Below are 25444 nucleotides of genomic sequence, written 5' to 3'. Positions count from 1 at the left end.
AATAAGTTATTTTGAGTTACATTTTAAAAAAAAATTGCTCCTTTGAGAAAATTAGAGTCTGGTTGCAGACCATTTTTTGTCGTAATTTTCTTAACAGAATAACAGTGAATTCAAACTTTCCATTCAGTTTTTTTTAAACTCACTGGAGTCTCATGTGTTGGCTACATTTGAGGAAACATTTTAGGATCAGTGATCAGTTTTTGCCATTTTTCTTTACAATTAAAAGATTCTCCTTCAGCTGACAAATAACATTTCTCTGCAGAGAATTCCACAAAGAACTGCCATATTAAACATAATTTCTATATTCTGTTTTGAATGAGACTTAGGTCACAGAAATCCTAAGTTAAGATGCCATCTTTTTGAAATGGCCATGACCTTCTATAGTTCTTATTGGGAGTGAAGCCAAACTTCCCTTAGGAAAGATGGTAGCCCCTATGCTGCCAGCGGTGGTGGGGGGATGGTGGTGAAGATAATGCAGTTCTAGTTCCTTTCTGCAGAGAAACTGGGCTGCTTTCTAGTTTTCAGGAATGAGTTTTACTTCCTTTTCTAACTTTTGTTAGGTCAGGAGACCCAGCCATCCTTCTCCACTCTCCTCCATATTATTCCATCTGCATTCCAACTCCTTCTGGCTGGACAAACTTCCCAAATTTCTGATCCTATTGAAGAAACAAATGAAAAAGTAAAATGTGATATCCAGGCACATGTGTATATATTAAGACGTTTTGCCTGCACAACATGATCTGTGCAATGGTGTTAAAGTCCAGATGGTACTCAGGCAATCTGACACAATGCAAAGAAACCTGGACCAACAGGCCATATAACACACACCTTTAAACTTGACATTGCCTGTGCAGCCAGCTGCTTACAGGGGTAAGAGAAATATATGCAGAAGCAGAGAAAGATAAAGCATTCTTCCACCCAGCACTGCTCTTTATGGCTGATTGCTACCTGTAATTGCTTTATATAAACAAAGCTTTTAAAGATCTCATTAGATAGTCATCTTTAACTTGACCAGCTTAGTATGTTCTAATGTACAGTTTGTCTTGATTAGAGTTTTAAAATGTATTGATTGAGTTAGAGAAGGTGATGTAACCTCGCACCCTTAAATCCTAGTCTAGATGAAGTCCTTGGGGTACTGGAATTGACCAAAACCAGCCCTTTTAATAACAGAGAGCTGACAATGGACAGCAGATGCCAGGGCACTATGAAGGGGTGTATCTTGCCCTCCCAGCCCTATCCCACAATTCAGCTTTAACTGGGATGGCCAGTACCACTTAACATAATTTTAAAAATAAATAAATAGAAATTTTGGCTAGACATGACTGCAATGCCCTGTCATGTGAAAGTAAACATTCAGTAAGACAAGGACTTCTGCAGATCTCTGCCTCATTGACTGTGCTCCTCAACTCAGTGAAGGAGAAGCTTCTGCCTCATTGAGTGCATACCTTATTGCAGCTAAAAACGTTATGCTTGAGGTGAAAAGTTTTTTCTGAATGTACATATCAGTGTTTGCTGGGGATATGTATATTCACTGCACAGCTAAGTTAACCACAAATGCATGGAGCTGGCAGATCACTTTTAAAAAAAATTACTGTGACTGCACAAAGAGCAATTTTCATCGCCTGATAACCATCAAATCCAGTTTTCAAAGAACACTAAAATGAAAGATGCTTATCAGTGAGAATTATTGCCCTGCCAAATTTCAACTTGTAACCCCAGATTTTTGTGCTAGAATTGCTCAAAAGAAAAAAAAATAAAGCTGAATTTTTATTAAGAGAGGAAAAGTGTGTTCTTCAAGTGCTAGGTCAGTCTGTAACAAATGGTAGAGCGGACCCTTTTGGTTGCTGCTTCCCAATACGGGCTCATACAGATTACTCCTGGGGGAATTCTGTGCCAGTACACGTGCACAGAATTTATGTCCCTCGCAGATTTCTTTGTTTCCCTGCAGAAAAATGACTTTCTGACGGGGAAGCAAAGGGAAGACACAAAAGTGGTCATGTGATCCTCCCCAGCAGTATGTTTCGGGTGCCCATGGCAGCCAGCAGACAGGTAAATCACTGTGGGGTGGGAGCAGGACTGGGGAAGCCATGGCTGGGGCTCCTGCCCTGCACCGGGCTCAGCTGATAGTTCTGGCTGGGGTGGGGAGGACGGGACGTCCTCTTCCCCTGCACAGCATCTGGGGCTGGGTCAGACCCACCCCCAGATTTCTCCCCTGGATGTAGGAAGCTCCGCAAACTCTTTTCCCCCCCCCCGCCCCCCGCAGTGCTTCCTGTACCCATCACTCCTCAGCTGCAGTGGGAGGGATCCCTGTACAGGGAGCTGCTCCCCCATCTGCCCAACCCCCATGCATCCAGACCCCCTCATACCCAGACCCTTCCGCCAAACCTCAGCCCCTCACCATGGCCAGAACCCTCCTGATGAGCCCCACTCTCCCTGCACCTGGACCACCCCAACGAGCCACCCACACCCCACCTTACTGACCCCCAACCAGCTGCACCTGGGTCCCAACCGCACTGAACCCCACTCCCACAGCATCTGGACCCCTCCACTGAGCCCCCCAGACCCAATGCTGAGCTCTATTCCACCCCCCCATGCTCAGAGCCCCCCTGCTGAGCACCAACCACCTTCACCTGGACCCTCCTGCAAAGTCCCATTATCGGTGTACCTAGAATCCCTTAACAAGCCGCTGTGCATCCAGATCTCCCCCACACCCGGATCTTTCACTGAGCCGCCCGCACCAAGATTGCCCCACACAGAACCCTCTCAACCCATACCTGGATTTCCCCATACTAAGCCCCTCCACACTTGGATCCTGCGTTTCTGTGCCTGCCTGCCCACATCTGGTGCACCTGGCACGGAAAGGCAGGGCTCTGGAGTGTTTTCTGGGGAAGGCCTGGTCCTTGCGCTGTGTCAGGATTGGGTGCAGCCTCACCGCTGAGTCTGTGTCCCGAGGGGGAGCTGAAGGATCACCCTCAAACCACTGTGAGAAACTGTCTGAGGCTCTTAAGGCATATGATAGTATGAACATGTCATTCATCATGGTAGGTTGCACCTCTTACAAGCAAGGCTCTTTTGCCCTCTTTTGTCACTCTATTGCCCTCAAATTCATCACCTAGATAAGCCAGTGCAAATCCCGGACAGGGTGTTGTTGTCTCTGACCTGGTGGATGAACCAAGACAACTTGTGCAGGGAAGTCCCTTTCTTTCTTCCCTCCCCTCCCATGATTCTGGTAACAGTTGCTTGAGCTGTGGGGTGGCGAGTGCATCTCAGCAACCTTTGAGCTCAAAGTTTGTGGACTACACAAGAGGCCAGATTGCACATAGATGTCCTAGGATTATCTGCAGCTTTCTGGGTGTTCTAGCACTTCCTCCCTCACATTCAAGGCAAGACTGTCCATGGGCTTACCAATAACTGCTGCAGTTTTTATGTGAACAAACAAGGAAGAGTCAGATCAGACTGCAAAAAGTTAGTCAAGCTTTGGAACTTGGTCCCTCAAAGCGTATCACCTGCTCGGGGTTCAAAACACCATGGCAGATTGCCTTAGCAGACCATTCATTTGGACCATGAATGGTCCCTCAGCATGAACATTTTAGCCTGGTTGTTTCACATAGCGGCTTTCTGTCCATGGATTAATTTGTGACTCGTCAGAATAGGCAGTGTTCCTGTTTGTGCTCTAGGCCGGATCACAGCCTGGGATGAATATCAGACACCTTCCTATTTCCTTGGAGCAAAGTGCTCCTGTATGCATACCAGCCAGAACCAGATTCATAAGTGAAGATAAGTGAAGACTCCACACCCTATATGTCCATTGAGCTTTTTACTTGGATAGGACAAAGTCCTTTTGAATTTCATCCAAGTTCTTTGTCTCGTACGCAGAATATTTGAGGGACCATCCAGTCACCACCCAAAGGCTCTCGAAATGGATCACAGACTGTATTACACTCTGTTACACAGCGACATTTTCTGACCGACTCATGGCGCACTCAGCCAGAGCTCAGTCAATCTCAGCAGCATTTATGGTGCATGTCCCAGTTACGGATATCTGCAGAACAGCAATGTGGTCCTCAATCCACATTTTCCTCAGACATTATGCACTGTCTGCACAATTTTGTTTGCAAAGCTGAATCATAATGAAATTACTTATAAATGTATTTGTTTATACTTTGTAATGTACTCCTATGTAATGAGCTAGAGGAGGCAGCTTTTTAAAGTAATTGTTTACTATAGTTTGTTTTATGTAACAGTTCACTTTTCAAAAGATTTTTTTCCCCTCATATCTTGATTATTTTGATTATAAAAGTAGCTGATAAAATTGAGCATATATACGATGAATTATTACAACAATATCTTAATTTAGGATTACTTTGTGCCTTAAATGCACTTTCCTGCCTACAGTCAGTTTAGGATTATGCATAATTTAACTGATACCAACACCCTCAGAATACTTCATAGGCATACTGAAACTTCGCCTGTTCCATTCTGGAGTCTGGGATGGTGCTCAGATGCTATATATAGAAACAGTTCTAGCTCAACAAGTATGTGTAGGCAGTGAGTGAGGATGGTAGTTTTAAATCACAGGGTAAAACTGGGCTTGCTTCCCAACAAAATGCAGGCTGGGAACGAAGCAGGAAGGAAGGCCTGTTTATCAATGTCTTACGTACAACTATGTCTGAGTAGGCAGCTGAGTAACACAATGTTCTGTTGTGTAAAGTTCCTCTTCTAGAGACAGGCTGACAATGTGAGGAAAAACTCTTTGGGTAAGTGACAAGGAAGTATAGCAGCAGAACAGTAGTTCATAACATTAACTTTTTTGCTGCGTCTGACTGCAGGGATTGTAGTTGAGTTTTGGCTTTGTTTCTAGTGGTTTACAAGCTGTTGCCAAATTCAGTCTTCTCAAACTGTTTGTGGACAAAAGCTGTTTAAATCTGAAGACGTTTAATGTTTTTAAAAGATTTTTAAAAATCTTCGGGATTCTTTCTAAAGCTAAAAAAATTAGGCTTCAGCCAGTTTGGGATATTTTTTAAAATGAAAAATTGTTCTTCATTTCAGAACATTGTGTTGGCCTCTTTTTCTAAAATATTGTCTTCCTATATTGTGTGTATTGTTCCTAAGTCTTAAAAGGCTAATGATACTGATAGTAAAAAGAGACAAAATGTTTTCTAATATCAAATCGGTCTTCTAAAAACGTTTTTAAATCTTAAGTTTTACATTTTGTAGATTCTGCTGCAGGTTCTGATCACTTTTTATTTTTATTTAAACAATATAACTTCTGAAGTTATTGCAATAGGGACTGTGGAGATAAAAAGTGCGGCCAGTACAGGTGGTCTCCTGTGACCATTCTGATGTTTAGTGTTCAGCTTAGCTCGCTTTTATGAGCAGTTTGAAGAATTCATGTTTCAGACTGTACTTGTGCACCTATTAGTAATATCTGATTAACATGTACAGTACTTGTATTTTTGTGGGTAGTGAATTCCTTTAGAATATGTTATGTATATAACTTTTTTAAACATCTGTGTAGTGGAGTGTGAAAATATGAATCGTTATGATAGACAAGACAGAAATACACGACAGCAGCAGGATGGATTCTGGAAGAGGACACCGCAGCGTTGGAGTACACAAGACCACTGTCACTTTGGCCATGTAGGCCACTTTCCACATGGTAAAAATGACCTGAGCAGGTAAGGACTGTGTTGCACCTCTTCTGATGGAGTTATTAGAAATTAATGTATTATGATGTGTGGCTTCTTCTGTTAAAGGACAGGTTATAGCATTTTCAGAGAAGTGGTGTGCCTATGATTAGATTGTTTTGAGAGAAGATGACACTTATACTGGTACTGCTCTAATATTCCCTTCTTTAAACTCAGATCTTTGCCGGGGGTTGTAGTTTAGATGCAAATATTTTGCCCTAGGGTGGGACTAGTTTCTCTGTGTTAAACAATATTATAAATGAACAGTCAATTTCTGCATATGTGCTCAAGGGAAAATGCTTTGCTGGTTTCATTGTTCCAGTAGCTGTCATGTGACATGGGAAAGTGTTTCTATTTTATTAAGAAGTAAATAGTCTGGCATTTTTTGCAAGGCAGCTTTGTTTTGTGAATGTTTTTCTCTACTCTGCAATCTAAATGAATATAGCTGATGCCCTTTAGTACTCTGCAATTTTAAAAATTGCTTACAGCATTAATAATAATACACACACACACAATACTAAAATGCTCTCTCATTAAAAAACAGAGCTCACAGATTTTAGCTCTAGATTAAGACTGCTCTTGATTGTATCTAAAATATTTCTTGCAGGGGCTCCAGCCACTTAGAGCCTTCTGTTGGTCATTTTGAAGGCTATGGAGCACCAAACATCTACCAGACGCCTAGACAGTTGGTGGGCTTAAGGGAGAACACAGTGATGCTTGATGAAATGACCCTTCGGCATATGGTTCAAGATTGCACAGCTGTAAAAACTCAGTTACTAAAACTAAAAAGATTACTGCACCAGGTTAGTGTATTATAAAGAGAAGAAAAGTGAGAGAGAAGGTGTCTGTTTTAATATACCACGGTTTTTCTTTTATTATATAATGAATGATAGCAATATTTAAGATTTTGTTCTAATTAATTTATACTTAAAAAGTAACTTATACCTTCCAAGTACTACAAAAGTGTCCCAGTTAGGAGCCCTGTCTATATGTTTCCACAAAAATAGACACAGCTATACTGTTGTTGCATGTTTTTTTTTTTTTAATTGAAGGAAAATTGGTAAATAAGCGATCTTTTAATTTTTGTGAATTCAAACAAAGCATGGAGTTCAGTGCAGGTAAGACAGATCTCCTGACATAATGGTGAAGTCCAAGATGACAGCAAAGAGTAGAATCTTCCTCTTCAATTCCTTTGTCCAAATGCACATCAAAGAATTCGCCCAGGGTAAAATTCTTGAACTCACTTGCCTGCTTGCTTTTCACCTTATCCATATGTCTGCACAATGTGCTTATCGACCGCTGATTAATTATCTGTTCACATGCAGTGCTAAAATTCAGTCTGCTCTTTAGTACATAAAAAAAAGATGAGTTGCTTAAAATGTCTTAAGAGGCTTCTTTCATGTGTCTACAAAGCTTGACAAATAAGTGGCAGAGTTAATAAGCTAGAAGATGATTCTGCAAAGGCTTGAATCTTCAGTTTCAAAGATACTCTCTTAAAAATTAGACAGGAAGAGAAATTCAGGCAAACTTTGGAGGGGAACAAGTTTCTTCTTAAGATTTTTACTTTAGCTCCTAGCTACATTTGCCAACCATTGTTAAACTCCAAAGAACTTGGGTACTTTAACTTCTAAAATTCTTTAAGTCCAAATGTGCCAAAATTAGTAGAAAAGGAATTGATTTATATTTACAAGTCACTAATTCAAGGAAGAACTTCAATTAGCCTAATGCATTCCTTTGCGAAAAGCAAATGGAAAGTTTGTCGTCATCAGGAGATTGCCATTTTAATAAAAAAGAGTTTAAAGTGTGCAGTTTTTATGGGGAATTCAGTAATAGTTATCCAGTACCACATTACAGGCTGTCTCCTGCAAGGAGCCAAGCACCTCAGCTCTTAGCTTTAGTAAATTTGAAATGCAGAATAACTATTGGATTGCTTATTGATTGCAACGAGGCATGGGACAGGCCCACACTGAAAATGCAAATACCCAATACTAATTTATATCTTTTTGTCAGATGGTAACCATAAGAAAGGAAGCAGAAGTTTGTGTGTGTGCCTTTTATGCATACATATATTTAAATGTTGATTTGTACTTAAACCCTCTTCATTAACAGTGGCAATATCACTTTTAATTTTGGACAGACTTAAGAGCATAGAAGTGAGACAGTGAGGTCAGACAGGAGCAGGTTACAGACTTTAGTAGGAGAGATGTTGTAGATTTCACCAAGATTGTGAGCCTAGGAGACAGACAGGATGGGAGATAATAATGGAGAAAGAAATGGGAGGCAAAAAAGAGGGAATAGGCAGAAAAATGAATCTTCTGTTTTGGAGAGGTTGGGTCGGATGTCAGAAGCAGCTGAATATCCAAGACAATGTCTGAGAGGCATGTAGAGATGAGACTAGGCAGAGAGAGACTTTAAGATTCATCAACACAGAGGTGGTAGTTTAAACAGTAGGAGAAAATTAGGTGCGAGTAAAGGGGAGAGAGTGTGGAAGCTTAATGTGTGTGGACACCAACAAATACAGGGAAAATAAGTGAATTTGGTGCAAATAATGGATTTGTTGAAGCAATGGTTCACAGAGTGGGAGGACCAATAAAGCAGAGGGTCATGGAAGTTAGGAAAAGAGGGTGCTCCATATCTAAAGCAGTAGGGAGATGTAGACGATGAGGATAGAGAAGCGTCCCTTAGATGTATCTTGGAGTTCTTGACTGATTTCACTGAGGTCAGTGTTATTGGAGGATGGAATCCAATTTGGGGGTGGATCAAGAAGAGAATTGGAAGAGGAAGTAAAGGCAATGAGAACGAATAGCATGCTGCAGGATTTTGGAGCTAAAGAAGAGAAGGGAAATAGGATAGTAATTAGAAATGAAAGTTGTATTCAAGTGGAAAGAAAGCATGATGGAAAATAGGCCAGAAGCAGTGCAATGAAGGATAAAGGAGAGAGAAGGAATTAGGTGAAATCAAGGAAATCAGGAAATGAGTGGTTCATGGTCCCTTCTGGCTTTGGAATATATTTTGATCTAGTTTGTCTTGCTGGATAGCAGGCCATAGAACTTCTAAAATATATGCTTGAGGAATTATTTTGAAGAACATCCCAGTCGTGATTTAAAAATTATCAGTGATGGAGAATCTCTCATGACCCTTGGTAAATTGTTCCAATAGTTAATTACTGTCACCAGTACATCTTACTTCCAGTCTGATTTGTCTAGCTTCAACTTCCACCTATTTGATCATGTTTTACCTTTCTCTGTTAGGTCAAAGAGCTTATTAAATATTTGTTCCCCATGTAGATACTTATAGACACTTATGGTCAGCCTTCTTTGTTAAGCTAAATAGATTGAGCTCTTTGAATCTATCACTATTGTCAAAAATATAAAGGGAAGGGTAACAACCTTCCTGTATACAGTACTATAAAATCCCTCCTGGCCAGAGGCACAAAATCCTTTTACCTGTAAAGGGTTAAGAAGCTCAGGTTATCTGGCTGGCACCTGACCAAAAGGACCAATAAGGGGACAAGATACTTTCAAATCTGGTGCGGGGGAAAGTTTTGGTATGTCTGTTCTGTGTGCTTGCCGGACACAGATCAAGGAAGCAAGCAATCCAACTCCATTAGAATTAGTAAGTACTAGCAAGGGAATGCATTAGTTTATTTTTGTTTTGGCTTGTGATTTTCTCTGTGCTGAGAGGAAGGTGTATTCCTGGTTTTCTTTTTGTAACTTTAAAGTTTGGCCCCGAGGGAAATCCTCTGTTTTTTTTTAATCTGATTGCTCTGTAAGATTATCTTCCATTCTGATTTTACAGAGGTGTTTCTTTTACCTTTTTTCTTTATAATAAAGTTCTGTTTCTTTTCTTTGGTTTTTTTTTTTAGTGTCCTAAAAATCCCAAGGTTGCTCTGTGCTCATCTTGTTTATTCTCAAGCCTCCCAAGGAAAGGCGGTGTGGGGGCTTGGGGGGGGGGGATATTAGGGGGAAGTAGAAACTCCAAGTGGTCCTTTCCCTGAGTTTCTCTAAATCACTTGGTGGTGGCAGCATTACCTAATCCAAGGTACAAGGGAGAATTTGTGCCGTGGGGAGTTTTTAACCTAAGCTGGTAGAAATAAGCTTCGGGAGTCTCTCATGCGGGTCCCCACATCTGTACCCTAGAGTTCAGAGTGGGGAGGAAACCCTGACAACTATGAGGCATGTTTTCTAATCCTTTAATCATTCTTGTGGCTCTTCTCTGAACCATCTATAATTTATCAACATCCTTGAATTGTGAGCACTAGAACTGAACACAGTATTCTAAGAGTGGTCACACCAGTGTCAAACATAGAGGTAAAACAACCTCTCTACTCCTACTTGAGATTCCACTGTTTATAAATCTTAGGATCACATTAGCTCTTTTGGCCACAGCATCAGATTGGGAGCTCATGTTCAGTTAATTATCCACCATGACCCCCAAATCTTTTTCAGAGTCACTGTTTCCCAAGATAGAGTCCCCTATCCTGCAAGTATGGCCTACATTGTTTGTTCCTAGATATATACATTTACATTTAGCTGTATTAAAACATATTTATGTGAGCTCAATTTACCCCATGGTGTAAAAGGGACAGGTTGAAAGGTAAGAGCAGATGGTAAGGCTTGGAGCCTGTCAAACAATCGATTGGAAAAATGGGAATTAAGGCTTTTTATCTGATCCATAATAATATGACCTTCTGCTGAGTTACTACAGAACATATGATATGCAAACTCACAACTAGTTGGTCACATGTAATACTTCAGCACCAATACCATTTTTAAATTGGGGATAGAAATCTAGAGGGTATACTCTTGCCAAAGTGAAGATTTCAACATTGTGCAGGTTAAACTCCTTGTACCTTGAAGTAGTATTGCATCAGCTCTAAAAATGAATTGTGTGTGCGTCCCCCAATTGGATGTTAAAAGTTGCAGCAGAAGATGTTGATAAGATTATTTCATTTAAAGACATTTGATTATTTACAAAGAACTACTGTATCACATACACACAATATCCCAATTAGATTTTAAAATGCATTGTAAAGGAAGCTGTTGAAGACTCACATTTGTAGTTGACTTAGGACAGTAAAATCTAAAATTTTCTGACAGTCTAACCTAGTTTCAGATCCAAGAGTAAACAGAAGTTTTATTTATAACATTAGCAACAAAATTTTTCTATTACTTCCCTCCTCACTCTGAACTAACTCTCTAACCCTGATGTACCCTTGAACTAGTGTGTTAGAATAGCTATGTAAACAAAGGATTGCGGCATGTATCCTACTAGAACCCTTACACCAACATTGCCCACCACCTCCAACAGCTCCCTTGACTGGCTGTTGTGCCTCCCACGCCCGCATTTCTCATCCTACTCCAGCTCCCATTAACTATTCGACAAAGTTTTAGGAACAGATCTTGTGAACAGATTAGCAGAGCTGGGAGATCTGCCAGAAACCTTTCTGAAATGTGGGAAAATATCGCTGTATTAGCCTAAATACTGTCACTTTTCTTAATTTTCTTTTCCATTTAGTTTTACTATTTGAAATTTTTTCTTAATTTTAGACATAGGTAAGGCTCACTGTAACCTGTCAGATATTGCTGGTTTCAGAGTTACAGCCGTGTTAGTCTGTATTCGCAAAAAGAAAAGGAGTACTTGTGGCACCTTAGAGACTAAATGGCCTAACCTGATGATCACTTTAGATAAGCTATTACCAGCAGGACAGTGGGGTGGGAGGAGGTATTGTTTCATATTCTCTGTGTATATATAAAGTCTGCTGCAGTTTCCACGGTATGCATCTGATGAAGTGAGCTGTAGCTCGCAAAAGCTCATGCTCAAATAAATTGGTTAGTCTCTAAGGTGCCACAAGTACTCCTTTTCTTTTTTCAGATATTGCTGTGTCTACAGATCTAAGAAGTGTCAGAGTTCTCTCAAAATGGATTCTTGGGCAAAATTTGTAAAAGTGTCCATTGGCTTTCACTGTGACTTAGGGTCCTAAGTCACTTAGGTGTGTGTGGAAAATTTTGCCCCTTTTAAGTGTCCTCATTATACCTTGTGAGTGGTGCGGTAATCATTCAGGGATATATACTTTTGAATTAAATCTCTCTCAACTTTAGGCTCTTCAAAGCTGTATGAAAGAATAAATACAAAGCTTTCTGTTCTCTATGGCCTAAGCTGTGTGAATTGTGAACAAGGCTGTAGCTTTCATTTTTGCTATGGCTCAGTTTATAGGAGATGATTTGCTTAGTTGCCCCTCCCTGGCTAGGCTTGCATATTGCATAGCAGTTCAACAACAGTATATTTGACTCTAGACTTAGGTAACACCCCTCTTTTGAAAGTTATTTCTCGTCATTCGTGGGAAGTCTACTTTACTGTAAGAGTAATAACCTCCAACGTGGCTTTTGCGTGACTACAGCTGATCGCATTTAATTATCACTCTAAACCTGGGTTTGCAGGACAGGCTCCACTAATTGTTTCACATACACTGCTGTACCAAAGGCTAATCTTTTGGTCATTCAAATATAAAATTAAAATACATACACATGTAAATTTGTGAAGGAGTTAAGAAAATGTGATATGCTGTCTAAAATGTTGCATTCCCTGACTCTTAAAAGCTTTTAAAATAGTTTTAATGATGCCTGGATTTTCAAGAGATTGCTAATGGGATACGGAAACTTTTACCTCTAAAAGCATTGCTTCAGATTTGGCACTGGTAGGTAGGAATCAATAGTGTAAGGCGATGTCTACACTAGCACTTTTGTGGGTAAAACTTTTGTTGGTCAGGGGTGTGAAAAAAAACACCCCTTGACTAACATAAGTTGCACTGACAGAAGCACCGGTGTGGACAGTGCTTTCCTGTCGACAGAGCTACAGCCGCTCGTTGGGGGTGGTTTAATTATGCCAACGGGAAAGCTCTCTCCTGTCGGCATAGAGTGGCTACACAGGATATGCTGTAAGGTGTTTAATGTAAACATAGCCTAATTGTTCTTTGGCAGTTCTGAAGTGGCCTCAGTTCAGTTCCGAGTTGGCACATAACCTTGTTGCAAAAAACCTGGTGCACACTTCATTGAAACACCCCAGCAAAAAAGTGAAGCCATAGCACCTGCAAAACTCTTCTTGATCAATTTATTATCTTTTCGGGTTGTCAAAACTTTGAAAAACTGTGTAATATATTAAGAAATATTTATGTGAAATGTTGGTTAAAATGGGATTTGCTAGTTGTGACTATAGGGTATACTAGTATTTTAGGTAGAGTGAGAGCTGTTGTCCCAGTCTTCAGGGGTAGCTAAAAGTTTTTATTTTGCGTTGTTGGTGTTCAGTGCCTTCCTATTTGTTCCTGATAACTTGACCTTCACCACCTATTGCTGAAATAAACAGAACTGCCACTTGCTTTCTGCTCACCTTTAGATACTAGTAACAGAAACAAGTGTTAAACTTTCTTTGAGAATATATTGTACTTGAAACTTTTCTTACGATCATTCTATGATTTTACTTAAATACTTAAATACAATACTGATTAAGGAAGCATTGTTAGGAAAGTAATCTGTGTTCTCTATTAGATTAGCTGGTCCCCTGTGGAATTCTGAAAAAAACCCACCAAAACCAAAAACCATTCGATTCCTATGTATTAGCCTTTTAAAAAAAAAAAAAAAAAAAAAGAAAGAAAGAAAAAAAGACTGGTTCTCTGTCTGAGAAAATCATCAGAAATCAAGCAACAGAAAATGCAACATTGCTAAATAAGAATGTTGCTATTCGTAAACTATCTGAAATGGGTTTTCTGTGGAAAAATAAGTTATGCAGTGAGCATTACTAAATGGCTTGTCTTCATTATCTTCCCTTGTATTTGTGGAGCATGTGCAGTAGAGAATAATGGCCATAATATTCAGTATACTCACAGGCGGGATTATATTTCAAACTAGACTGGAAATACTCCATTTTAGGAAATTAATTTTGAAAAAAAAAAAATCAAGAAGCCAGTTGTTAAAACCTTAGAGTCAGATGTGACTAAACTTAAAATGTTTAGTCTCAGCTACTTAAGAATCCCATAATTCTGACAGAAGTTGAGGTATACCCTTAAACTAAAATAGTAGTAGGGGAAAGAGGAGGAACACTGTGGTTAAATAAGGTTCAAAACATAGTTGGAGCCAAACAGACAATGGAAATCCAGCTGAAGTTCAACCAATAGGAAGGACCATAAATTGTGGCAGGTGAAATGGAAGATGGAAACTAACATGGCTAAGACAGAATATGAAAAGCAAATAGCCGAAGGGGGTGGGGGGAAGGGAAAGAGTGAAATTAAGTATGTCAGAAGTAGGAAGTCTTTTGAAAGAATCAGTGGGTTTGCTGGACTACCGGAGAGCAAAGGGAGCAATTAAGGAAGATAGAACACTGTGGAGAAACTACATGATTTTTTTCATCAGTCTTCATCACTGGTGGGGAGAGCACTGCCTCCAGACTACTCTTTTCAAGTAATGAAGTTGAGGTATTGTCAGATTAAAGTGTCAAAAAAGGGAGCAAATTGATAAAGCAAAGAGCAATAAGTAAAGATTGCTGCACACAAGGGTTCTGAAGGAACTTCAAAATGAAATGGCTGGACTGTTGATATCAATAGGTAATCTTTTTTTTTTTTTTTTTTAAAGTTATTCTACTGTACAAGGGCACTGGAGGATGGCAAGTACCTAATTTTAGAAAGCTGCTGGATTGATCTTGGGAATTGCAGTCTAGTGAACCTTAACTCAATAAAAGGAAAATTGGTTAAAACCATTAAAGATAGAATTCTAACATGATAGAATTCAAACTAGATAAACACAATATGGTAGAAACAAACAGCACAATTTCTCTAAAAGTAAACTGTGCCTCTCATCTACTGGAATTGTTTTAAATGTTAATTAAACAGTGGGTAAAACAACGTACTGTTTTAATATGTCTGGACTTCCAAAAAGCCTTTGACACAGTCCCTCATAAGAAGCTATTAAGGAAGAAAAGTACTATTCTCTTGACTTGTGGAACTCATTGCTACAAGTTATTGTTGTGGTCACAATAGAGTTAAAAAAAGAATTAAACATTTTATATTGATAATGAGAACATACAGGCAGGCTATTAAAATAAATTAGGGATATAATCAGTCATGGTTTAGAGCATAAGGAAATCACTATCCTACAGGGGATAGGAAAAACATGCAGTATGGGCAAGTTATTCCATAACTGTCAATTCTGGGTCTGCTTTCACCTTCCTACAAAAGATCTGATATTGCCTGCTGTCAGAAACAGAATACTGGACTAGAGGGACCACAGAAATTGCCATACTAGATCAGACCAATATTCTTGTAAGTTGGATAAATAGGAGAAAAGACAAATTCAGCAATGCGGTTTGACCTGCTAAGTTTTGTTCACTTAAATTTAACTGAGGTACTAAGTTCATAGAAACCTTTTGCATAAGTTTTGACAAAGAAAATTTAACACACTAAATATGGAGTTTTCTGGTTTTTGTTTTTGTTTTGTTTAAGCAACTTCAAATCACTAGGACAAGGATTTTCAAATCCATTATTACTTCTGAAATGAAAGTATGGTGTGAAAAACCTATCCATACTCCCAAAAGAAGAAAAAGGTATGTCGTGTTTTCACAGGGACCTCTCTTTTATGCTGGAGTGCCTCCTCCTGTCTATGTTTTGGGATTAGCTCTTTTAGCCTGACACCTTCTTTTTGCGGTTTCTTGGCCCCTTGTCTCATACTTTCGGTCTGCAGCCCTCGCTTGTTTTTCAGGAGCTGCAGTGCTTCACCTTTGTGGCTCAGCCCTCCGGCCAAGTCACAAGAGTATTTCCCTTCCAGGGAACTATTCAGGTCTTCCTCACAGTCCCAGGCAGTCCGTAAGTCTGCAGCCCTGGCTGGGCCGCTCTCTCAATGGCAAGAACACATGGTCTCAGACAGCTTTCAAATTCACTGCCCAGATTGTGCCACTCACTCAGTGACTGGTAGGGGAACCCAATTCTGCCCTCTACTCTGAGTTCTAGTCCAGGGCCCCATCTCCAGAAGCAAAGGTCTGGGCAACCACGAACCTTCCTGCTGATCCCCTCAGCTCCTTCCTACTTGCCTATCCCAGGCTTGTATTCTCCACCCTTCCAGCTAAACCCCTTTCCTCTGGATCTGCCAGACCAGGGGCAGGCAAACTTTTTGGCCTGAGGGCCGCATCGGGTTTCCAAAATTGTATGGAGGGCCAGTTAGGGGAGGTTGTGTCTCCCCAAACAGCCAGGCATGACCCCGCCCCCGCTTCTCACCCCCTGACGGCTCCCCCAGGACTCCTGCCCCATCCGACCCCCGCTGACCACCCCGGACCCTCCACCTCTGACTGCCCCCTGCCGCCCCATCCAACGCCCCCCTCACTCCTGACTTGCCCCCCCGGGACTCCTGCCCCATCCAACCACCCCTTCTCCCTGTCCCCTGACCACCCCCAGAACCCCTGCCCCTGACTGACCCCTGCCACCTCATCCAACCCCCGCTCTCCTTCCTGACTGTCCCCCCGGGGACCCCTGTCCCATCCAACCCTTCTGTTCCCTGCCCTCTGACCACTCTGACCCCTATTCACACCCCTGCCCCCTGACCACCACCCCCAACTCCCCTGTCCTCTATCCAACCCCCCTTCTCTCTGCGCTGTCTAGAGCACTGGATCAGGCCGCAGCTCTGCAACTGCGCTGCCCGGCTGCCCAGAGCGTTGCGCCGGTGGCGTGGTGCGCTGAGGCTGCGGGGGCCGGGGGCTGCGGGGGAGGGACCGGGGGCTAGCCTCCCAGGCCAGGAGCTCAGGGGCTGGGCAGGAGGATCCTGCCGGCCGGATGTGGCCAGGGGGCCGTAGTTTGCCCACCTCTGTGCTAGACAAACTCCTCCATTTGGGTCCAAATCCCTCTCTCTCCTTTGTCCCAGGGAAAGTGAGTACAGCTCTTTTCCTTGCAGCCTTTCTACTTCCAGCTCCCTGGCCTTAAAGAAGCCCTGCCTTTTCCTGCAAAGGGGAGCTCCCCCAGATTAGGGCTTTTCTCAGTCTAAATGTCCTCCTGTTTGCAGCCTAACAGGTTAATTGGCCCATCTGGCCTACGTTCACTCCTTCAAGGCAAGTGTGGGAAGCACACCCCTATGTATATACATTAGATCGTAACAGACTGGTAGCAGCAGCTAGTTTCATCTTGAATATAGTATTGTATTAATTTAATGCCTTGGTTTCTTCTCTAACAACCAATTGTGGTCTAGCCAAATACCCTTATTTTAAAACAAGTTTAAGTATTTTAATTAAAAAAAAAAAAATTCCATAAAGAAACATTGGTGTACTCTGCTAGCGATACGCCACTGGATTCAAAATTTCCAATTTTTAAAATCCTCATTTCAACAAGAAGTTCTTAAAGTCACTCTTCTGGGATACCAGTACTAATTACCATTAGTTACTAGAAACAGCATTTCACCCAGTGTGTGTTAGTCTGTGACCTCATGGATGCTGACTGAACAATGGGGGATAACAACACTGCACTGTGGAAAATGAAATTCTGACTTACCGAAAGAGTCATGTTTTTTTCAGCTTCACTGGAAAACATACGAAGAATTCAATATAGGCCATATGGACAAAGGATGGAATTGGTAAGGGGGACTTGAGCCCATCACAGTGACAGGTCAAAGAGAGACCCACATGCGGCGATGTACCTAGGCCCCTTTATTGTCTTAATTCAGCCCTATCTCTAGTCAGATGTATGCCTGTTATCCGTATCGTGAACCCACAAAATGTGCTTTCCTTCGATACGACTTCTATTTTTTCAATTATATGGGAGCCTTTGCTGCTCTTCATTTTTTCCAATGACTTTTTTTGAACATACGCTTGTAATACTGTTTATAACACTTCCTTATTAAATCTCTTATCTTATGAAAATATTCATGTTTAGTTTTTTCACAATCTAGGCATTCACAAGTAAGTGGTATGGCAGTAGAGCAGGATGAAAGATCAGAGCAGAAGAAAAGTTGGGTGGTTTTTTGGTTTGCAATGACAGCATAGTCATGATTTGTGTGTCTTTGAAACATTTCTTCAGAGAAAAAGGAATCTTTTAGATAAATTATTCAATTGAGAAGTTGGGAAGACTGCAAAGTAGGGCATGCTGTTGATTTACAAATCAGTGATAGAAGCACAAAGGTTTAGTGTTTGTGTCAATCTGCATTTCTAGTCTAGAATGTTTTGCTGTAGTTAATGTGAGATTCAAACATCTAGGAAGATCAAAATTAACGGAACTATGTTTTTCTCTGGAAGTTTTTTTGATCCCTATGTTGATTCCTCTTCACCGCATGATGAGAGCCTTGAACATTCTAAGTAATGGCAGTATGAAATGGAAACTGGTCTCTATAGATTATGCACTGGAAAATAGAATGGGGGTTGGTGAGGATCCATAGGGGAGACCAGGCATGTCCTGTGGAGCTACCATATCCTCCACAACAAGAGGAGTAGGAAAGGCTCTTGTTCCAATGCAGAAATGTTGCACTTTTTTTTTTTCCTGTTCATGAGATGCCCAAAGCTCCTTTGTGATGTTGCTCAATTCTGGCAAAGATACTTATTCTTTCTGTTCTGAGGCTTGGTTGTTTTTTTTAATTGACACATGTTTATTGTCTAAAGATTAATTGTATTTCAGGATTGGGGTGAATGTAGTTAAGGATTGCTGTATTTGTAATAGCTGTTTTTGTCTCTTCTGCAGACTATGGCAAGAGACTTTTCTTTCCCTGCTCAAAAAAAAAAAAAAAAAAAGCAAGCTTCAGCATTTTTGAATGGGCCTTTGTTTTCTTCTGTTCCAACATAAATGATGCCTATCCATCATCTACACCAGTGTTTCTCAAACTGGGGTCCAGAGGCCCCGCTGATCAACTCCTCCCCACTCCCTCCCAGCCTCCTGCACACCGGGAAACAGCTGTTCAGTGGTGTGCAGGAGGCACTGGGAGGAAGGGGGAAGAGCAAGGATGGGATGCGCTCGGGGGAGGGGGTGGAAAGAGGCGGGGAAGAGGAGGGGGCCAGGGATGGAGTGGGGGCAGTAAGAGGTGGGGCGGGGGAGAAGAGGAGGAGTGGGGGCGAGGTCTGGGGCTGAGTGGCAGGCTTGTGGGGGGGGGAGGTCTGCAAAAATTTTAAAATCAAAATGGGGGTCCTCAGGTTGCTAAAGTTTGAGATCCACTGATCTACACCATTATATGTGGGACTGGGCTAGGCTTCAGGATTTTCAGGTGGATACATTGGGGCAATTCCAAATTTAAGATTATCAAAAATGTGAAAATGTTAGGAAATCTTCAGGTAAACACTGCTGTAGAATGCTAACATTTAGAGTTTTACAAGGGATAATGGTTCAAATAAACAAGAGGACTGGTAGCAATAAGCCCCCAGCCACTGGCGGATTTGTAGTACTTTGTATACGTTAACTAATTGGCAGAATGGTAGAACAACAAAAAGAAAAGGAGTACTTGTGGCACCTTAGAGACTAACCAATTTATTGGAGCATAAGCTTTCGTGAGCTACAGCTCACTTCATCGGATGCATACTGTGGAAAGTGTAGAAGATCTTATTATATACACACAAAAAGCATGAAAAAATACTTCCTCCCATCCCACTCTCCTGCTGGTAATAGCTTATCTAAAGTGATCACTCTCCTTACAATGTGTATGATAATCAAGTTGGGCCATTTCCAATCATACACATTGTAAGGAGAGTGATCACTTTAGATAAGCTATTACCAGCAGGAGAGTGGGGTGGGAGGAGGTATTTTTTCATGCTTTTTGTGTGTATATAATAAGATCTTCTACACTTTTCACAGTATGCATCCGATGAAGTGAGCTGTAGCTCACGAAAGCTTATGCTCCAATAAATTGGTTAGTCTCTAAGGTGCCACAAGTACTCCTTTTCTTTTTGCGAATACAGACTAACACGGCTGTTACTCTGAAACCTGGTAGAACAACAGTAACTAATTGGGAAAACTTGTAGCAAATAATTAATCAGAACACCCCTTGAAGGTAAGTAACTTTTCCGATTTTATGGATGGAGGAAACTAAGGCCTGGCCTACACTGCAGGGGGGAAATGATCTAAGTTACGCAACTTTAGCTATGTGAATAATGTAGCTGAAGTCAACGTACTTAGATCTACTTATTGTGGCAAATGGACTGCTGACGCTCCCCTCGTCGACTCCACCTGCACCTCTCGCTCCGGTGGAATCCTGGAATCGACGGGAGAGTGCTCGACGGTTGATTTATTGCATCTTCACTAGACCCGATAAATCGATCCCTGCTAGATCGATTGCTCCTGAGGTTAAGTGTAGACATCCCCTAAGAAAGGTTGGGATTGGATTAAAGGTGATTGGATTAGAGCTACAGAGCCAGGATTAGAATGGCTAAATTCCTTGTGCTGTGTGTACGAAAGTAAAATGGTCTTGTGGATTACTTGTTATCAAGCTGCCCTTCTTTGTAGCTCGACATTGATGCTGATTGGTCAGTTATAGAGCTAGTATGGCTGCAAGTGGTCTGCTGGAAAGCAGCTTGCAGCAAGCTCATAGCCTTCAGCAGCAAACCTGAGCAACGCTGTTCTCACAGCTGTGAATTTGTCTGGGTTCCCCTCAAATTAAAGGAACGGTTGTTGAGTTTTTTCATGGACCTCAAAGTAGATAGTCTAGTGCTAATGAAAAATGAGGCAAACCATCAACTCCAATGGTTGACTTATTTTCAAGGCTGTCTTCACAAGGAAAACTGAGATTAACCCGAATATTTTTGGCCCCCAAGATAAGCAGGGAACATCACAGGCTTCACAGATCTTCAGAGGCTGGCTCTCTAGGTAAGCCTACTGTACATAGTTTTGGTTAAACTAGTGAATTGGGTAAGGAGAGGTATTCTTGATGTTAGTTTTTAAAGCCATAGGATACTTCAGAATTTGTAAGAAAATAGCACTATGGAAATCCACTATGGAAATCAGTAATTGAAACTCGTATGCTTCATTCAGTTTTCATATTAGTGAGTCCAATATTTTTTTGTTATTTCTCCCCCATGTTAAATAACTGCTACTTTGGGTAATAGCAGAGCATATCAACTTCACTACTGATTGCACACAACATAACTGCTATTCTCTGCTATTTGAAGGCAATATTTTATAATTGTGTTAGAAATTACAGTTTATACTGGCCCTTCCATTTATACTGAAAAGACTTAAAATAAGCAAACAAATAACTTTAGAAAATTAGAAGCTGGAAAAGGGAAAATGGGTTTGAGCCCTATTTTAACTACTTTATGATGTATAACGGAGATCTGAAATTTCTTTTAAAACAATCTATCAGAAATAACAGTAATATGAAATCCTGCTTTTATTGAGAAGTATTGGTTTTTTTTATTGTTGCATGACTGCAACAGTCTTAAAACCCCATCATTTGAACTATGAAGCCTACTCCTAACAAATTAAAAGGCATGGTACTTTGGGCTAGTTAGATCCATAAAATGCTACAGGCTATTCCACTTCTCAACTCTTGGACGAGAGAACTCAGATGTGATGTTGGTGCTAGTTTTTTTTTTGTTTGGATGCATATTCTTGTTTGTATGGAAACTTATAGGTTTGTTATGAGAAAATATGTAACCCAGGAGTGGCAGATTTTTACCTTCATTCACTGATTAATATGCATGAAAGATCACAGTACAGACAGCATTAATAACAAAGGAGCTAAAAGACCAAAACAATTGTCTTAAAATATTTTATTCTCGAATACATTATGAAACATTTTTCATGAAAGTTTTATATATAAACAGTATAAGTATCTTTATTCAGTTCTACTTGCGATTTGGTGTTGTGAGAAACATATAGATGTAGGTTTTGTTGGTGTGTTTTTACTGTTAGCTTTTAAGGTGTTAATGGATGAGGTAGTTATTTGGATTCTCATTAATGGTGACTCATCCAAACAAAATGCAGTTTACCTTAATTCATTTTCACAGTGTGATCTTGGACAGAACTCATCCTAGTTGGAGGTAAGATTTTTTTTTTTAGCCTGATTTAATTGGCCCCATTCTTTCCATGAGTGTGATGTATTTCTAAATAAAATCATAGAATATCAGGGTTGGAAGGGACCTCAGGAGGTCATCTAGTCCAACCTGCTGCTCAAAGCAGGACCAATCCCCAACTAAATCATCCCAGCCAGGGCTTTGTCAAGCCTGACCTTAAAAACTTCTAAGGAAGGAGATTCTACCACCTCCCTAGGTAACGCATTCCAGTGTTTCACCACCCTCCTAGTGAAAAAGTTTTTCCTAATATCCAACCTAAACCTCCCCCACTGCAACTTGAGACCATTACTCCTTGTCCTGTCATTTTCTACCATTGAGAATAGTCTAGAACCATCCTCTTTGGAACCACCTCTCAGGTAGTTGAAAGCAGCTATCAAATCCCCCCTCATTCTTCTCTTCCACAGACTAAACAATCCCAGTTCCCTAAGCCTCTCCTCATAAGTCATGTATTCCAGACCCCTAATCATTTTTGTTGCCCTTCACTGGACTCTCTCCAGTTTTTCCACATCCTTCTTGTAGTGTGGGGCCCAAAACTGGACACAGTACTCCAGATGAGGCCTCACCAATGTCGAACAGAGGGGAATGATCACGTCCCTCGATCTGCTGGCTATGCCCCTACTTATACATCCCAAAATGCCATTGGCCTTCTTGGCAACAAGGGCACACTGTTGACTCATATCCAGCTTCTCGTCCACTGTCACCCCTCGGTCCTTTTCCACAGAACTGCTGCCTAGCCATTCGGTCCCTAGTCTGTAGCGGTGCATTGGATTCTTCCATGCTAAGTGCAGGACCCTGCACTTGTCCTTGTTGAACCTCATCAGATTTCTTTTGGCCCAATCCTCCAATTTGTCTAGGTCCCTCTGTATCCTATCCCTACCTGCCACTGTATCTACGACTCCTCGTAGTTTAGTATCATCCGCAAATTTGCTGAGAGTGCAATCCACACCATCCTCCAGATCATTTATGAAGATATTGAACAAAACCGGCCCCAGGACCAACCCTTGGGGCACTCCACTTGATACTGGCTACCATCTAGACATGGAGCCATTGATCACTACCCGTTGAGCCCGACAATCTAGCCAACTTTCTATCCACCTTATAGTCCATTCATCCAGCCCATACTTCTTTAACTTACTGACAAGAATACTGTGGGAGACCGTGTCAAAAGCTTTGCTAAAGTCAAGAAACAATACATCCACTGCTTTCCCTTCATCCACAGAACCAGTAATCTCATCATAGAAGGCGATTAGATTAGTCAGGCATGACCTTCCCTTGGTGAATCCATGCTGGCTGTTCCTGATCACTTTCCTCTCCTCTAAGTGCTTCAGGATTGATTCCTTGAGGACCTGCTCCATGATTTTTCCAGGGACTGAGGTGAGGCTGACTGGCCTGTAGTTCCCAGGATCCTCCTCCTTCCCTTTTTTAAAGATGGGCACTACATTAGCCTTTTTCCAGTCGTCCAGGACTTCCCCCGATCGCCGTGAGTTTTCAAAGATAATGGCCAATGGCTCTGCAATCACAGCCACCAACTCCTTTAGCACTCTCGCATGCAACGCATCGGGCCCCATGGACTTGTGCACGTCCAGCTTTTGTAAATAGTCCCTAAACACTTCTTTCTCCACAGAGGGCTGGCCGCCTACTCCCCATGCTGTGTTGCCCAGCGCAGCAGTCTGGGAGCTGACCTTGTTCGTGATGACAGAGGCAAAAAAAGCATTGAGTACATTAGCTTTTTCCACATCCTCTGTCACTAGGTTGCCTCCCTCATTCAGTAAGGGGCCCACACTTTCCTTGGCTTTCTTCTTGTTGCCAACATACCTGAAGAAACCCTTCTTGTTACTCTTAACATCTCTTGCTAGCTGCAGCTCCAGGTGCGATTTGGCCCTCCTGATTTCATTCCTACATGCCCAAACAACATTTTTATACTCTTCCTTGGTCATTTGTCCAATCTTCCACTTCTTGTAAGCTTCTTTTTTATGTTTAAGATCCGCAAGGATTTCAGTGTTAAGCCAAGCTGATCACCTGCCATATTTACTATTCTTTCGACACATCGGGATGGTTTGTCCCTGTAACCTCAATAGGGATTCTCTGAATTACAGACAGCTCTCCTGGACTCCTTTCCCCCTCATGTTATTCCCCCAGGGGATCCTACCCATCAATTCCCTGAGGGAGTCGAAGTCTGCTTTCCTGAAGTCCAGGGTCCGTATTCTGCTGCTTACCTTTCTTCCCTGTGTCAGGATCCTGAACTCGACCAACTCATGGTCACTGCCTCCCAGATTCCCATCCACTTTTGCTTCCCCTACTAATTCTTCCCGGTTTGTGAGCAGCAGGTCAAGAAAAGGTCTCCCCCTAGTTGGCTCCTCCAGCACTTGCACCAGGAAATTGTCCCCTACATTTTCCAAAAACTTCCTGGATTGTCTGTGCACCACTGTAGTGCTCTCCCAGCAGATATCAGGATGATTAAAGTTGCCCATGAGAACCAGGGACTGCGATCTAGTAGCTTCTGCGAGTTGCCGGAAGAAAGCCTCATCCACCTCATCCCCCTGGTCCGGTGGTCTATAGCAGACTCCCACCACGACATCATTCTTGTTGCTCACACTTCTAAACTTAATCCAGAGACACTCAGGTTTTTCTGCAGTTTCATACCGGAGCTCTGAGCAGTCATACTGCTCCCTTACATACAGTGCTACTCCCCCACCTTTTCTGCCCTGCCTGTCCTTCCTGAACAGTTTATAACCATCCATGACAGTACTCCAGTCATGTGAGTTGTCCCACCAAGTCTCTGTTATTCCAATCACGTCATAATTCCTTGCCTTCACCAGGACCTCCAGTTCTCCCTGCTTGTTTCTAAGGCTTTGTGCATTTGTATATAGGCACTTGAGATAACTGCTGATCGCCCCTCATTCTCAGTATGAGGTAGGAGCCCTCCCTTCACAGACGTTCCTGCCTGTGCTTCCTCCCGGTATCCTGCTTGCCCACTTACCTCAGGGCTTTGGTCTCCTTCCCCCGGTGAACCTAGTTTAAAGCCCTCCTCACTAGGTTGGCCAGCCTGCTCGCAAAGATGCTCTTCCCTCTCTTCGTTAGGTGGAGCCCGTCTCTGCCCAGCACTCCTCCGTCATGGAACACCATCCCATGGTCAAAGAATCCAAAGCCTTCTCTCCGACACCACCTGCATAGCCATTCGTTGACTTCCATGATTCAACGGTCCCTACCCCGGCCTTTTCCTTCCATGGGGAGGATGGACGAGAACACCACTTGCGCCTCAAACTCTTTTATCCTTCTTCCCAGAGCCACGTAGTCCGCAGTGATCCGCTCAAGGTCATTCTTGGCAGTATCATTGGTGCCCACGTGGAGAAGCAGGAAGGGGTAGCGATCCGAGGGCTTGATGAGTCTCGGCAGTCTCTCCGTCACATCGCAAATCTTAGCCCCTGGCAAGCAGCAGACTTCTCTGTTTTCCCGGTCAGGGCGGCAGATAGATGACTCAGTCCCCCTGAGGAGAGAGTCCCCGACCACCACCACCCGCCTCCTTCTCTTGGGAGTGGTGGTCATGGAACCCCCAACCTCAGGACATCGCATCTCATGCCTTCCAACCAGCGGAGTCTCCTTCCGCTTTCTCCCCCCAGACGTATCATCTGGTCCACTCTCTGCAATGGTACCTGTGGAGAGAACATGAAAACGGTTACTTACCTGTGTCTGCATTGCTGGTACCCGGACATTCCCCCTTCTTCTTCTGGAGGTCACATGTT

At 42.1% G+C, this 25444-nt stretch overlaps 1 protein-coding gene across 1 annotated transcript in view; it reads left to right on the top strand.

Annotated features, from left to right (window-relative positions):
- The window catches only part of CCSER2 (coiled-coil serine rich protein 2), a 131341-nt gene that overhangs the window by 60991 nt on the left and 44906 nt on the right, over nt 1–25444 (top strand). The window contains exons 5-6 of the mRNA XM_077821506.1: nt 5519–5678; nt 6295–6490. Coding sequence (XP_077677632.1) covers nt 5519–5678; nt 6295–6490 — 356 coding nt within the window. The remainder of the gene's footprint in view (nt 1–5518; nt 5679–6294; nt 6491–25444) is intronic.

The sequence above is a fragment of the Eretmochelys imbricata genome, chromosome 7 (genome assembly GCF_965152235.1).
Source record: "Eretmochelys imbricata isolate rEreImb1 chromosome 7, rEreImb1.hap1, whole genome shotgun sequence".
Taxonomy (NCBI): domain Eukaryota; kingdom Metazoa; phylum Chordata; order Testudines; family Cheloniidae; genus Eretmochelys; species Eretmochelys imbricata.
This window is presented reverse-complemented; position numbering and strand designations above follow the sequence as displayed.